The sequence below is a fragment of the Pseudorasbora parva genome, chromosome 25, assembly GCF_024679245.1.
Source record: "Pseudorasbora parva isolate DD20220531a chromosome 25, ASM2467924v1, whole genome shotgun sequence".
Lineage (NCBI taxonomy): Eukaryota > Metazoa > Chordata > Actinopteri > Cypriniformes > Gobionidae > Pseudorasbora > Pseudorasbora parva.
In genome coordinates this window covers 30,124,701-30,139,416 of record NC_090196.1, presented here as the reverse complement: position 1 = coordinate 30,139,416, position 14,716 = coordinate 30,124,701, and the positions used below count along the sequence as shown (strand labels likewise).

General features: G+C 33.9%; 2 protein-coding genes across 4 annotated transcripts in view; one reads left to right on the top strand and one right to left on the bottom strand.

Annotated features, from left to right (window-relative positions):
* eps8l2 (EPS8 signaling adaptor L2) overlaps positions 1 to 4,106 on the top strand; it is a 63,140-nt gene extending 59,034 nt beyond the window's left edge. For all 3 annotated transcript variants that reach the window (XM_067436934.1, XM_067436933.1, XM_067436932.1), the window contains 5 exons: positions 160 to 309; positions 390 to 438; positions 1,717 to 1,894; positions 2,912 to 3,044; positions 3,135 to 4,106. In XM_067436934.1, the coding sequence (XP_067293035.1) occupies positions 160 to 309; positions 390 to 438; positions 1,717 to 1,894; positions 2,912 to 3,044; positions 3,135 to 3,206 (582 nt within the window). In that variant the 3' untranslated portion in view covers positions 3,207 to 4,106. The remainder of the gene's footprint in view (positions 1 to 159; positions 310 to 389; positions 439 to 1,716; positions 1,895 to 2,911; positions 3,045 to 3,134) is intronic.
* A 1,249-nt stretch (positions 4,107 to 5,355) lies between these two features.
* fads2 (fatty acid desaturase 2) overlaps positions 5,356 to 14,716 on the bottom strand; it is a 96,594-nt gene continuing 87,233 nt past the window's right edge. Inside the window, exons 6-13 of the mRNA XM_067436935.1 lie at positions 9,383 to 9,508; positions 9,237 to 9,297; positions 8,233 to 8,309; positions 8,031 to 8,128; positions 7,689 to 7,785; positions 7,527 to 7,606; positions 7,315 to 7,440; positions 5,356 to 5,899 (exon numbers count right to left, since the gene is read on the bottom strand). Coding sequence (XP_067293036.1) covers positions 5,848 to 5,899; positions 7,315 to 7,440; positions 7,527 to 7,606; positions 7,689 to 7,785; positions 8,031 to 8,128; positions 8,233 to 8,309; positions 9,237 to 9,297; positions 9,383 to 9,508 — 717 coding nt within the window. The 3' untranslated portion in view covers positions 5,356 to 5,847. The remainder of the gene's footprint in view (positions 5,900 to 7,314; positions 7,441 to 7,526; positions 7,607 to 7,688; positions 7,786 to 8,030; positions 8,129 to 8,232; positions 8,310 to 9,236; positions 9,298 to 9,382; positions 9,509 to 14,716) is intronic.

Genomic DNA, 14,716 nt, shown 5'->3' with positions numbered 1-14,716 from the left:
CTCTGATGTGCCAACATATACCAATCAAAAGATCTTAATATGAACTCAAACATTTCTCATCAAAAATGTATTTCATAGTTTTATTCTCTTACTGTATGCAACACAATTTCTGTTGAGTTGTATTGAAAGTTGAAAGAACTAAGCAATGTATTTTTTAAGGTGTTGGAGGATGACAAGCAGTGGTGGAAGTTGAGGAACAGAAGTGGTCAGGCGGGATTCGTGCCCTATAATATCCTGGATGTGGTCAAACTCGAGGACCCTCAAATCATGAGTGACCCGCCCTACAGTCCAGTAACACCTTACAGTCCGGTAAACAAACCCGCTGAACCCAGTTTGATTTAAGTGAATGTTAAATGCCGTTAGTAATCATTACTGTGTCTCTCACACAGCCATACCGAGGACAGTCGCCCTCCGGCTCAATGGGCAGTGACAAAGACGGTGAGTCTGAGAGAAACATACTAGATAAGCATGATCAGAAGCTGTTAGCGGTTCTGGATAAGAAAATGTGTGTTTAACTCTTTCCCTGCCAGCGTTTAAAAAAAAAGTCGCCAGTCACCGCCAGGGTTTTTGACAATTTTCACCAAAATTAAATAGCCCATAGAATATTTTGTTTTATGAATATCTGAGCATGCAATATATCAAAAGAAATCAAAAGATCAACAAAAAAATGTTTTATTCTCGCTTCATGTATTCCTTTTTTATCAAAACTTGAATATGGGTAAGTTTCATAAAAAAAGCAACATTTTGAACAAAAAGCTGAGAAAATCACATTTTTGTGAAAGACTGTATCCAGATCAGATTCAAAACGATGATCAAACACAGATGGAGGAGATCGAGTCCATCAAGACTTACTGCTTCACAGTCCTGTAGCTCGTCCTGGGTCCACATTTCATTCAGTAACATTAGGCAGTTTTGATTTATATGTTTAATGTTGATGTTTAATGTTTAAGGCATATGATTATATGTGATCGCTCGTTTTACTTATAGACTGTAAAAAAATATGGACGTAGTGCCCATGACGTCACAAAAAGGATTTCAAAAAGCTGTTCTGAAGCTTAATGCTTCAGAGCTGGCCATTGTCATCTTGGCAGCCCATCATCGCGTGTCATCACAGAAAATGGGCAAAGAGGTGGGATGTGGGCGGAGCTTTGGTGACGCAATGACTAACAGACAGCGGATAAATGGCTGTCCACCTGTTACACAGTGACCACGCCCTTAATTATGCAGAACTTTAAGGCTTTATATAATGTAAACGAATGAGTGTAAACGAAAAATTCACCCCCTCACAGTTGTCATGAAGGGCAAAATTAGCTGTATAGACCAGAACCACAATTTGTACCAGGCTGTAAATGTAGTTTTTTCTGCTGTAAAGTTGGGGATTTTAACATGGAGTCCAATAAGATTCTGCTCCATTCTGGAATTGCAGTTTAATTCACTTCCGTATTGGCTTCAAGAGATCACGGGAGGTTGCAGCTTGGTTTTACTGCGTCCTCCTCTCGTGTGTTTTGATCAGGAGATTCAGTACTCATTCAGAAGATGTGTAATAGCACCCCCTAGCATCTAACATTGAAAACCTGGAATCCTGGGAAATTCAGTTTTTTGGCCTGGAAGCATTTTCTCACAAATAATGGAAAATTCTGTGTTTGGCAGGGAAAGACTTAACAAGTCTCTCTTTAACATTAACTAAAATGTTTCTCTATCATCGTTCTGTCTCAGGTCACACTCATCAGATGGATAAAGTGAATGACGAGCTGCTCATGTTGATCACCGGCAATAAGATGCAACAGCCCGCGAGGAACTTCAAGGTGGTGCGTCAGTCGGCCGTCCCGCTGACCTTCGACTCCAGCCCAGCAGAGGTCACCACCTGGCTCAATGCCAAGGGCTTCTCCAAACCGTGAGTCAAATAAAATACAGATGAAGCCCTCTAAACTAGGAAAAATGTATCAAAATAAAATATGTTACTAAGAATTAATGGTTTTCTAAACCATGAAAAGTGTATTAAATAAAAATAAAATGGATTTACTATTAACTCATTAAACCTTCTAAACTATTTAAAAAAAAAATATATATATATATATATATATATATATATATTTTTTTTTTTTTAATTTTTACTGAGAAAATTTATATTTTTTTTCTGAGAACTCATTAAGTCTTCTAAACCATTAAAATAGTATTAAATAAAATATATTTACTATTAACTCATTAAGCCTTCTAAACTATGTAACATATTTATTTTTAATAATTAATTAATGTATTGTAATGAGAAATCATGAAGTCTTCTAAACTATGAAACATGTTAAATTAAATAAAATGTATTTACTATTAGCTTATTAATAAGCCTTCTAAATTATGAAAAAAGATTAAAGTGTAATAAAACTATTTTTTTAACCATTAACTCATTAAGTCTGCTGAACTATGAACATGTATTTTAAAAATATTAAAATTATATATATATATATATATATATATATATATATATATATATATATATATATTTTTTTTTTTTTTTTTTTACTGATGAGCAATTAAGCCTTATAAAGTCAGAAAAATGTATTGAAATATTACAATAATCAATAAAAAAGACCCTATGAAGTGCATCAACGGAGGCTTATTTCCCTTTGTTGACACATTTCCTGTTGACATCAGAAGTTGCACCAGGACATATTGAAGGGTTTGTCCCTTTTTCCTCATTGTAGCCAATGGCCTTTAGTTTGTGTCAGTCTGTACAGTTAAAACCACGTATGACAGCTTGTCCAGTGAATGAAAGCTTTCCACATGACTATACATCATAGCGCATACTTTCCCAACTGAAGGCAGTCTGAAGGCAGTCTGATTTCATGAGGTCTGAAAAAGCAGCGTATTAAGAAGGCTACATTTGAGGAATAAGACGTGTGTCTGTTTCTGTCAGGACCGTGGAGCGTCTGGGCATCCTGACAGGAGCTCAGCTCTTCTCTCTGAATAAAGATCACCTGAAGGCCGTGTGTGGAGACGAGGGCTCTCGCGTCTACAGCCAGATCACCGTCCAGAAATCACAACTAGAGGTCAGAAACGTTATACAGTGCAGTATCTGACATTATGGGAAACATACACACTATAGGATTTGTCTGATTTGTCTTTTCTCTCTGTATCAGAAGAGTCGAGGAGATTCCGAACTGCAGGAAATTATGAGGAAACAGCAAGAGAAAATCGAATCTGCCCCATGAATGACTGTCAATCAAACTGTCACCTGGCAACAGTGACTGTCAAGCAAACCCACCAATGAACTTAGATGATGTAGATTCTGCCACACCGTCAACCAAACGGCTAATTCAATATCTTTTTAAATTTGTATATTTATTGTTGGTGCTTTTTATTATTAGTGTATGTACGGACCTTACCTAATTTATCCGCATGCATTATCTAGTTCATGCTGGAAAACACTTGTAAGCTTATAGGACTCTTTATTGGATGAAAACAATGTGTCGCTGAATCTCACGAAAACATGTACAGGTCACACCTCAAAAACAAAAGAAAAATGTCCAAAAATTGGGGCCTATTCTGCATTTTCATGACATTTAAATGTTTTTTTTCTTTGTAATTTTCAGTCTTTGTTTTTCAGACCTCAAAATTGAAAGAAAATGTTAATTATTTGGGTTATTTTGCATTTTCGTGACATTTTAACTGCTCAAAAGTAATGCAGATTTTTCCCCCTCATGATTTTCATTCTCAATTTTTCACACCTTAAAACCAAAAGAGAAATGTAATTTTATATATATATAAACAGAACCAAGTATCGTTTTTGTCCTTATTTTGTATTTTTATGACATTTTATCTCCAATTTCTCGAAGTAATGCTTTTTTCTTTCTCTCATACTTTTTGTTATTTTTACAACTTAAACGAAAAATTATTTTATAATAATAATAAATATTTTACCTCTTTTGGGGTTATTTTGCATTTTCATGACATTTTAACTTAATTTTCAGTTTTTTCCCCCTCATAATTTTCATTCTCAATTATTAACACCTCAAAATCAAAGGAAAAATAAAACTATTGAGAAAAAACCCCATTAGGACCCATTAAAGGTGTAATATGTAAGATGTTTGCAGTAAAATATCCAAAAACTACTAAGCCAGTGTTATATATTTTGTTCAATTGAGTACTTACAAGATCCCAAAAATGTTTTTAACTTTTATGTATTCAACTATTCTAATCAAAAGAGGACCGGTATCTACGCAGCATTTTTGAGATGTGAGAGCTTCGCAACAAACTTCGACTTGACAGAGATGCCGTTCATGTGCTTTATTAGACAGGTGAGCAAATGTGCATAAAACTAATAAATGGAGATATGCTAGTCTCATACAGCCAACAAACTTAACACACAGAATTACATTAAATGCACTCAAATGCAGTTTAGGCCAAGTGAAACACTACTGTTTCTTTACAATGTTAATTGATCAAATAAACTATGAGTAGTAACTTAGCACTTGTGGGTAGTTCGGTAGAATGAAATGTCCTCATGTCTTTATATCCCCGGGACTCGTGTGTGTGTGTGTGTGTGCCGCTGATATCTGTGCTTCATACCACAGTCATGTTAAAAACACTACATTAGTTTCTCAATAGGTGAATGCAATTTACATTAAAAACATTGCATTCACCCATTGAGAAACATTATTTCCCCATTTTTAACTTCAGTTTCTTAAAGTAATGCATTTTTTTTCTCTCTTGCAAATTTCATTCTGTTATTCAGCCTCAAAATCAAAAGAAAACCAAAATTATGAAAAAACATTAAAACCATTACCTTTTTTGGGTTATTTTGCATTTTCAAATCAACAAATTTAAGGCAATATTAAAAAGATATAATATATAAATCAGCATAAATGAATAGCAATACAATAAAATATATATATATATATTTACATCACAGTAATGCAAAAATGTGTTTTAAGCTGATGTGAATTGCAAAACAGTGCAAAATGTAGATACAATTTTAAGCTGAGTTTTGGTGAAATGTGACCCGTACATGTTCTTGACCGCTGAGATTCGCCCGTGTCCAAAGGGTTGAGCGGAGTGAACGTTTTCTCGGGGTTTGACGTATGATTGCAGCCGTGACGTCTGTCACACTACACCTGTAAATAATGTGCTAAATTCAGTCTCATCACGCGTGTTCTGATGCTGATCGTTACGACCAATGAATGAAGCGAGAACAGTCAGTTTAGCAGACGGATTCATGCTCTTGTCAGTCAACACTGTACTGAACAAGTTTTTTTTTTTTTTTTTTTTTTATAAAAGGGCATTTCGAGGGAAGGATGATTTGGTTTGATCTTACAGTATGTGGTTCAAATCACATCAGAGAAAAAAACTCAAATACTCAGATGAAGTTTAATCAGTTTAATCAGATAATAGTACAGCCTCTTAGTATTATCCTCTGTTAGTCTGTCCAAATGTTATTTATAAAAACAAATCACTGTATTGTAAATTTAAGAAATAAAGTGACTACTTAAAGACTGCCTCAAAAATTTATCTCAAAATATTCAATGCATTTAGCAACTAAGCAAATCTAAAATGTAGCGATTGTAATCCAGCAATCACAACTTTCACGTACAGTCATGCACATTCACGTTCCTTCAAATACCTCCTTTATTAGGACCGAGACACATCTTTGATCAGTCTTTAAAAACACATTCAAAATGCCACAATTATGCTTCAAATATCAAAAATAAGTGCTAAAAGTTATTTTATTTTAATGATTGACTGGTGGTTCAGTTGCGATACTTCTTGATGTACTTCTTGATACTTCAGACTTCTTGAAGTCTGCGAGATTCTCGCTTGTGATTGGTGGAAATGCTCTGCTTCTCAAATGAGGTTTTATTTGTTGAGGTACGCATCCAGCCAGATTTCTCCGGATTTCTCCAAAGACCTGAGAGGAAAATGATGAAGAGTACAGTGAAGAATCTGCCAGAAAATGCACAAAATGCAACACCTTTTCACTGCCAACTCATCACATATGGACGTTTGGTCAGGAGCGTTTCTTTCAATAGTTATATATATATAACCCACCCACCCCTAAATCTATATTATATCAAATAAAACACAGGATAACAGGCAGATACAACTACAGTCTCAACTTGTTCAAAAAGCACAAATAGTCTAAGTGCTCTGAGGCCAAACAACTGGGATCTAAAAGTGATCACCGTCTCCATCTGCTGTAAAGCTCTGATCATGTGAATATATATTCAAAAATGCCCGACAGAAGAAGCGTTACGTCATGAGCTACGATGGAGCGGGACACGGTTGCCAAGTCTAGGTTTTTTTCCAGCAGATTTGCCCTATTTTTTTTTAACCTTTTACGCACTTAGATATTTTATAAGCGCTTGTATCTAAATATCTTATATTCTACTAATGATAAAACTGTGCTAGATGTTATCTGCATAACATTTTATATATGAAAATGGCATATTTTAAGTTTTTAAAATTTGGGATATTGGTCATGGGGCTAATTTTGTTACGCAACCCTGGAGCGGGATATTTCCGCAAGTTTCACTCTGTTCTTCACATAAAGATATCGTAAGATCACGAGTTTCGTAACACGAGTTGTTTGTAATACTTTATTTGGTCAGATTTTGCTGTAAATACACTGTAAAAAAAAAGCAGCTTAAATTTAAACACAATCAACTTAGATATTTAAGTAATTTCAACTTAAATGACATTAAACTGACTTTAAAAATGAACTGAATCTTTTATAACTTATAAAAAAAGTTACAAATTGTTACAAGTTAAAGCAATATGTAAACATATGTTGTCATACCTTATTGATCATATTATTTTCTACAGTGTACCTGTGACTGTACTTTTATTTGCCTGTTACATGTTTTATATTGTTGAGAAGTGGGTGGGTTTAGGATAACAGTGGGGTTAGGTGTTCCAAAGTATCTATGAAAGTATACATATTTATAACAATTTCTACTTGCAAATGCATGCGAAGACTTAAATGCATCTTGATCTGACCCAGGGAAACAACTGATAGCAATGGAGTGCCATCGGAAAGTGACACAAATAACAAAAGTCCATATGTGATGAGTTAGAAGAATAAGAACATGTTGCAGAATGATTAATAATGAATAAGAATCAAATAATATACTTTTTTACTATCTAGATCATTTCCCAAATGGATAAAAACAAGTCTCACTCTAGGTTTTTTCTTGTTAAATATTGTGTTTCATACGGCATTTAACGTTAAATTGGTTGTGAATGTTGACTTCTTATAGCAGTAGCTCCTGAATCAGTGTTAGAGCTTCTTTTTAAGGTGAAATCAAGAGATGTTCATGTTCATACCTGACGACGTCCGCAAAGGCCCCGCACAAGGTCTTCTCTTGGTACTTGACACCGTATTTGTCACATAACGCTCGAACGTGTGGGGCGGCACGCCAGTAATTGTGCCGAGGCATTGTGGGGAAGAGACTGGGACAAGAACAAACCGCAGTTGTGAAAGGAAGGTACACTTACAGATATATTTGGCACTGAAAGTGTGTTTCGGTTTTTCTTACTGGTGCTCGATCTGAAAGTTGAGGTGTCCGCTGAACCAGTCGTTGAAGGAGGATTGCTCAATGTTACAGGTTGCGACCAGCTAAATGAGAGAAATGTAAGCATTGGCATGCTAGAATGACTAGTTTAGAAAACCAGTGAAGCTGTGACGGGTCAGAATGTACCTGCATATTAAGCCAGTCATGGTGTTTCTCATAGTCAATGTCCATGGGGATGTGGCTCATCTGGGTCACCCACACAAACCAGTGACTCTCCAGAAACCTGCGGCCCACAGGAACAACACATTCATACAGACATCATGTAAAAGTATAGCCGTACAGTGATTGTATCAGATTGCAATACTTTAATACCAGAATTGTATGCGCAAAAAACGTGGTACATGGTATTTTTTGTAAGTGTGTGTGTATTTTAAATGTGCCTCTCATCAATTTAAAATGCACTTGTAATATAAACTCTACAAAAAACATGTTTAAAGCAGAAGTAGTAGATGAAATGATGCTTTGTACCTCACAAAATTAAACAGAAGCACCGACCAAAACACACCGTAGAACTGTGTGTAACACAGGAAGTATCGAACGTAGTAACTTATACACCAAGCGAGGTCCTAAAAAAGACAAGACGAGAGGAGATAAGATAAGAACAGAGAAAGTGCTTATTTATAACACACAGATGCTGGAACATAGCAAGAGTCAAAGTCATCAAACCTACCACCCAAAGACCGTGTGTGATCATATTGTGAAAGATCTGGAACTGGAAATACACTGGAATGAGCAGAGGAGGTCCAACTGAGGAAGAGAGAGAGACGTTAAACATCAGGACAAAATCAAACACAGCAAGCCCAGTTGACGGTTCCTATCATAACTGGTCATATATGCAACAATACTTAGGTAAGTGGTACGTGTCAAAGTAATTGCCCAAAGCATCACACTGCCTCCGCCGGCTCGCCTTCTTCCCATAGTGCATCCTGGTGCCATGTGTTCCCCAGGTAAGTGACACACACACACACACACCAGCCATCCACGTGATGTAAAAGAAAACGTGATTTCTCAGACCAGGCCACCTTCTTCCATTGCTCTGTGGTCCAGTTCTGATGCTCACGTGCCACTGTTGGTGCTTTCGGCGGGGTCAGGGGTCAGCATGGGCACCCTGACTGGTCAGCGGCTATGCCGCCCCATACACGACAAACTGATGCTCTGTGTATTCTGACAGCTTTCTATCAGAACCAGAATTAACTTCTTGAGCAGTTTGAGCTCCAGTAGCTCGTCTGTTTGATCGGACCACACGGCCCAGCCTTCGCTCCCCACGTGCATCAATGAGCCTTGGCCGCCCATGACCCTGTGGCCGGTTCTCCACTGTTCCTCTTGGAGCACTTTTGATAGAGACTGACCACTGCAGACCGGGAACAGCCCACAAGAGCTGCAGTTTTGGAGATGCTCTGACCCAGTCGTCTAGACATCACAATCTGGCTCTTGTTAAACTCGCTCAAATCCTTACGCTTGCCCATTTTTCCTGCTTCTTACACATCAACTTTGAGGACAATATGTCCACTTGCTGCCTAATATATCCCACCCACTAACAGGAGCCGTGATGAAGAGAGAATCAGTGTTATTCACTTCACCTGTCATGTCATAATGTTATGCCAGATCAGTGTATATATATATATGATCATATTATACACTGTATTATAGTCACTGTGGCATAAACCCACTTACTGAAGAAGAAGTACTTGTGCTGATGGTTGTAAGGCAGATGCTTGATCTTTTTAACACCGTACTGAAATAAAGACAGATGGAAAAAGTCAATTCAGAGCTGATCAGGTGTTTTCACCCTATGTTTCATGAGGATAGTGTGTTTGTACCTCCACAGGCTGCACGGTTCCCACTACAAATGCGTTGAGCATGTTGACGTCTGGGTCCTTTTTGAACACGTTCGGTTTAGCGTGATGCTGGAAGTGGCGATGGTTCCACCAGCCCGCAGATGCTCCCTGAAGATGGGCACATACAAGCACAAAAACATCACATATGTTCACACATACAAATATCACACACAGGCCAATACAGCATACAACAGAACTTCACAAGTGACCACAAGTGATGATACTTTGACAGTAATGCAAACAGCACTTGTGACAAAGTACATGGTGGATGGGTTTGATGTTTGATGCATGTTGCTAAGCTAATGATATATATATATAATACCCTAATTAACATAAATAGTTTAAAATGCAGAGATTATTTTTAATTAGACTGATCAGCATGTTTTGGTATTGAGTGAATTATATCAATCTTATAAGGGGTTATTATCAGTGAAATTTGACTGTAAATTCAGTCAGTTTTCCTAGGGCAGACATTGGCCACTACTGTATACATGCTGAACGAAGCCAACACAAACAGCAACATAGTGTCAGCCCAGATCCGGTAAGAGTGGATTGTGTACCAGGTGTGGCCCGGACAATATGTTGCTGTTTGGGAAGCTTGAAAATGCATTATCTAAGTATGAAGGGCAACTTCCAAAAAACAGATTGTATGATTTCAGTCGGTCTAAAGCATTTATTCCAAACAAAATTAATTGAATCCCTTCACTTTAATGTAATAGTATCCACTGTCAAAATTTAGATGTTTTTTGTCCATTTTGACTTAGTATAAAAATTGAATAATTTCACTTTCATGTAATAGTATATACACTGTCATAATTTAGGATTTTTGTACATTTTGACTTTGTAATAATTTAATAATTCAACTTTTATGTCATAGTATACACTGTCGTAATTTAGGATTTTTGTCCTTTTCTGGTCAATTTTTGACTTCGTGTGATAATTGAATTATTTGCACTTTTCTGTCATAGTATACACTGTTGTAATTTTGAATTTTTGTCCATTTTGACTTCATGTGATAATTGAACAATTTGCACTTTTATGTCAAAGTATACACTGTTGTAATTTTGAATTTTTGTCCTTTTCTGGTCAATTTTTGACTTCGTGTGATAATTGAATAATTTGCACTTTTCTGTCATGGTATACACTGTCGTAATTTTGAATTTTTGTCCATTTTGACTTCGTGATAATTGAATAACTTGCACTTTTAAGTCATAGTATACACTGTCGTAATTTTGAATTTTTGTCCATTTTGACTTCGTGATAATTGAATAATTTGCACTTTTATGTCATAGTATACACTGTCGTAATTTTGAATTTTTGTCCTTTTCTGGTCAATTTTTGACTTCGTGTGATAATTGAATTATTTGCACTTTTCTGTCATAGTATACACTGTCGTAATTTGGATTTTTTTGTCCATTTTGACTTCATGTGATAATTGAATAATTTGCACTTTTCTGTCATAGTATACACTGTCGTAATTTTGAATTTTTGTCCATTTTGACTTCATGTGATAATTGAATAATTTGCACGTTTGTGTCATAGTATAAACTGTCGTAAATTTGATTTTTTTTGTCCATTTTGTCTTCATGTGATAATTGAATAATTTGCACTTTTCTGTCATAGTATACACTGTCGTAATTTTGAATTTTTGTCCATTTTGACTTCATGTGTTAATTGAATAATTTGCACTTTTATGTCATAGTATACACTGTCATAATTTTGAATTTTTGTCCATTTTGACTTCATGTGATAATTGAATAATTTGCACTTTTAAGTCATAGTATACACTGTCGTAATTTTGAATTTTTGTCCATTTTGACTTCATGCGTTAATTGAATAACTTGCACTTTTAAGTCATAGTATACACTGTCGTAATTTTGAATTTTTTTCCTTTTCTGGTCAATTTTTTACTCCATGTAATAATTTAATAATTTTCACTTTTGTGTCATAGTATACACTGTCGTAAATTTGATTTTTTTGTCCATTTTGACTTCATGTGATAATTGAATAATTTGCACTTTTCTGTCATAGTATACACTGTCGTAATTTTGAATTTTTGTCCATTTTGACTTCATGTGATAATTGAATAATTTGCACTTTTGTGTCATAGTATAAACTGTCGTAAATTTGATTTTTTTTGTCCATTTTGTCTTCATGTGATAATTGAATAATTTGCACTTTTCTGTCATAGTATACACTGTCGTAATTTTGAATTTTTGTCCATTTTGACTTCATGTGTTAATTGAATAATTTGCACTTTTATGTCATAGTATACACTGTCATAATTTTGAATTTTTGTCCATTTTGACTTCATGTGATAATTGAATAATTAGCACTTTTAAGTCATAGTATACACTGTCGTAATTTTGAATTTTTGTCCATTTTGACTTCATGCGTTAATTGAATAATTTGCACTTTTATGTCATAGTATACACTGTCGTAATTTTGAATTTTTGTCCATTTTGACTTCATGTGATAATTGAATAATTTTGAATTTTTGTCCATTTTGACTTCATGCGTTAATTGAATAATTTGCACTTTTATGTCATAGTATACACTGTCGTAATTTTGAATTTTTGTCCTTTTCTGGTCAATTTTTGACTTCGCGTGATAATTGAATTATTTGCACTTTTCTGTCATAGTATACACTGTCGTAATTTGGATTTTTTTGTCCATTTTGACTTCATGTGATAATTGAATAATTTGCACTTTTATGTCATAGTATACACTGTCGTAATTTTGAATTTTTGTCCATTTTGACTTCATGTGATAATTGAATAATTTGAACTTTTATGTCATAGTATACACTGTCGTAATTTTGAATTTTTGTCCATTTTGACTTCATGTGATAATTGAATAATTTGCACTTTTCTGTCATAGTATACACTGTCGTAATTTTGAATTTTTGTCCATTTTGACTTCCTGTGATAATTGAATAATTTGCACTTTTGTGTCATAGTATAAACTGTCGTAAATTTGATTTTTTTGTCCATTTTGTCTTCATGTGATAATTGAATAATTTGCACTTTTCTGTCATAGTATACACTGTCGTAATTTTGAATTTTTGTCCATTTTGACTTCATGTGTTAATTGAATAATTTGCACTTTTATGTCATAGTATACACTGTCATAATTTTGAATTTTTGTCCATTTTGACTTCATGTGATAATTGAATAATTAGCACTTTTCTGTCATAGTATACACTGTCGTAATTTTGAATTTTTGTCCATTTTGACTTCATGTGTTAATTGAATAATTTGCACTTTTCTGTCATAGTATACACTGTCGTAATTTTGAATTTTTGTCCATTTTGACTTCCTGTGATAATTGAATAATTTGCACTTTTGTGTCATAGTATAAACTGTCGTAAATTTGATTTTTTTGTCCATTTTGTCTTCATGTGATAATTGAATAATTTGCACTTTTCTGTCATAGTATACACTGTCGTAATTTTGAATTTTTGTCCATTTTGACTTCATGTGTTAATTGAATAATTTGCACTTTTATGTCATAGTATACACTGTCGTAATTTTGAATTTTTGTCCATTTTGACTTCATGCGTTAATTGAATAATTTGCACTTTTATGTCATAGTATACACTGTCGTAATTTAGAATTTTTTTCCTTTTCTGGTCATTTTTTTACTCCATGTGATAATTTAATAATTTGCACTTTTGTGTCATAGTATACACTGTCGTAAATTTGATTTTTTGTCCATTTTGACTTAATGTGATAATTGAATAATTTGCACTTTTCTGTCATAGTATACACTGTCGTAATTTTGATTTTTATGTCCATTTTGACTTCATGTGATAATTGAATAATTTGCACTTTTGTGTCAGTGTAAACTGTCGTAAATTTGATTTTTTTGTCCATTTTGTCTTCATGTGATAATTGAATAATTTGCACTTTTCTGTCATAGTATACAATGTCGTAATTTTGAATTTTTGTCCATTTTGACTTCGTGATAATTGAATAACTTGCACTTTTATGTCATAGTATACACTGTCGTAATTTTGAATTTTTGTCCATTTTGACTTCATGCGTTAATTGAATAATTTGCACTTTTATGTCATAGTATACACTGTCGTAATTTAGAATTTTTTTCCTTTTCTGGTCATTTTTTTACTCCATGTGATAATTTAATAATTTGCACTTTTGTGTCATAGTATACACTGTCGTAAATTTGATTTTTTGTCCATTTTGACTTCATGTGATAATTGAATAATTTGCACTTTTCTGTCATAGTATACACTGTCGTAATTTTGATTTTTTGTCCATTTTGACTTCATGTGATAATTGAATAATTTGCACTTTTGTGTCAGTGTAAACTGTCGTAAATTTGATTTTTTTGTCCATTTTGTCTTCATGTGATAATTGAATAATTTGCACTTTTCTGTCATAGTATACAATGTCGTAATTTTGAATTTTTGTCCATTTTGACTTCGTGATAATTGAATAACTTGCACTTTTAAGTCATAGTATACACTGTCGTAATTTTGAATTTTTGTCCATTTTGACTTCATGCGTTAATTGAATAATTTGCACTTTTATGTCATAGTATACACTGTCGTAATTTAGAATTTTTTTCCTTTTCTGGTCATTTTTTTACTCCATGTGATAATTTAATAATTTGCACTTTTGTGTCATAGTATACACTGTCGTAAATTTGATTTTTTGTCCATTTTGACTTCATGTGATAATTGAATAATTTGCACTTTTCTGTCATAGTATACACTGTCGTAATTTTGATTTTTTGTCCATTTTGACTTCATGTGATAATTGAATAATTTGCACTTTTGTGTCAGTGTAAACTGTCGTAAATTTGATTTTTTTGTCCATTTTGTCTTCATGTGATAATTGAATAATTTGCACTTTTCTGTCATAGTATACAATGTCGTAATTTTGAATTTTTGTCCATTTTGACTTCGTGATAATTGAATAACTTGCACTTTTAAGTCATAGTATACACTGTCGTAATTTTGAATTTTTGTCCATTTTGACTTCATGCGTTAATTGAATAATTTGCACTTTTCTGTCATAGTATACACTGTCGTAATTTTGAATTTTTGTCCATTTTGACTTCATGTGTTAATTGAATAATTTGCACTTTTATGTCATAGTATACACTGTCGTAATTTTGAATTTTTGTCCATTTTGACTTCATGCGTTAATTGAATAATTTGCACTTTTATGTCATAGTATACACTGTCGTAATTTAGAATTTTTTTCCTTTTCTGGTCATTTTTTTACTCCATGTGATAATTTAATAATTTGCACTTTTGTGTCATAGTATACACTGTCGTAAATTTGATTT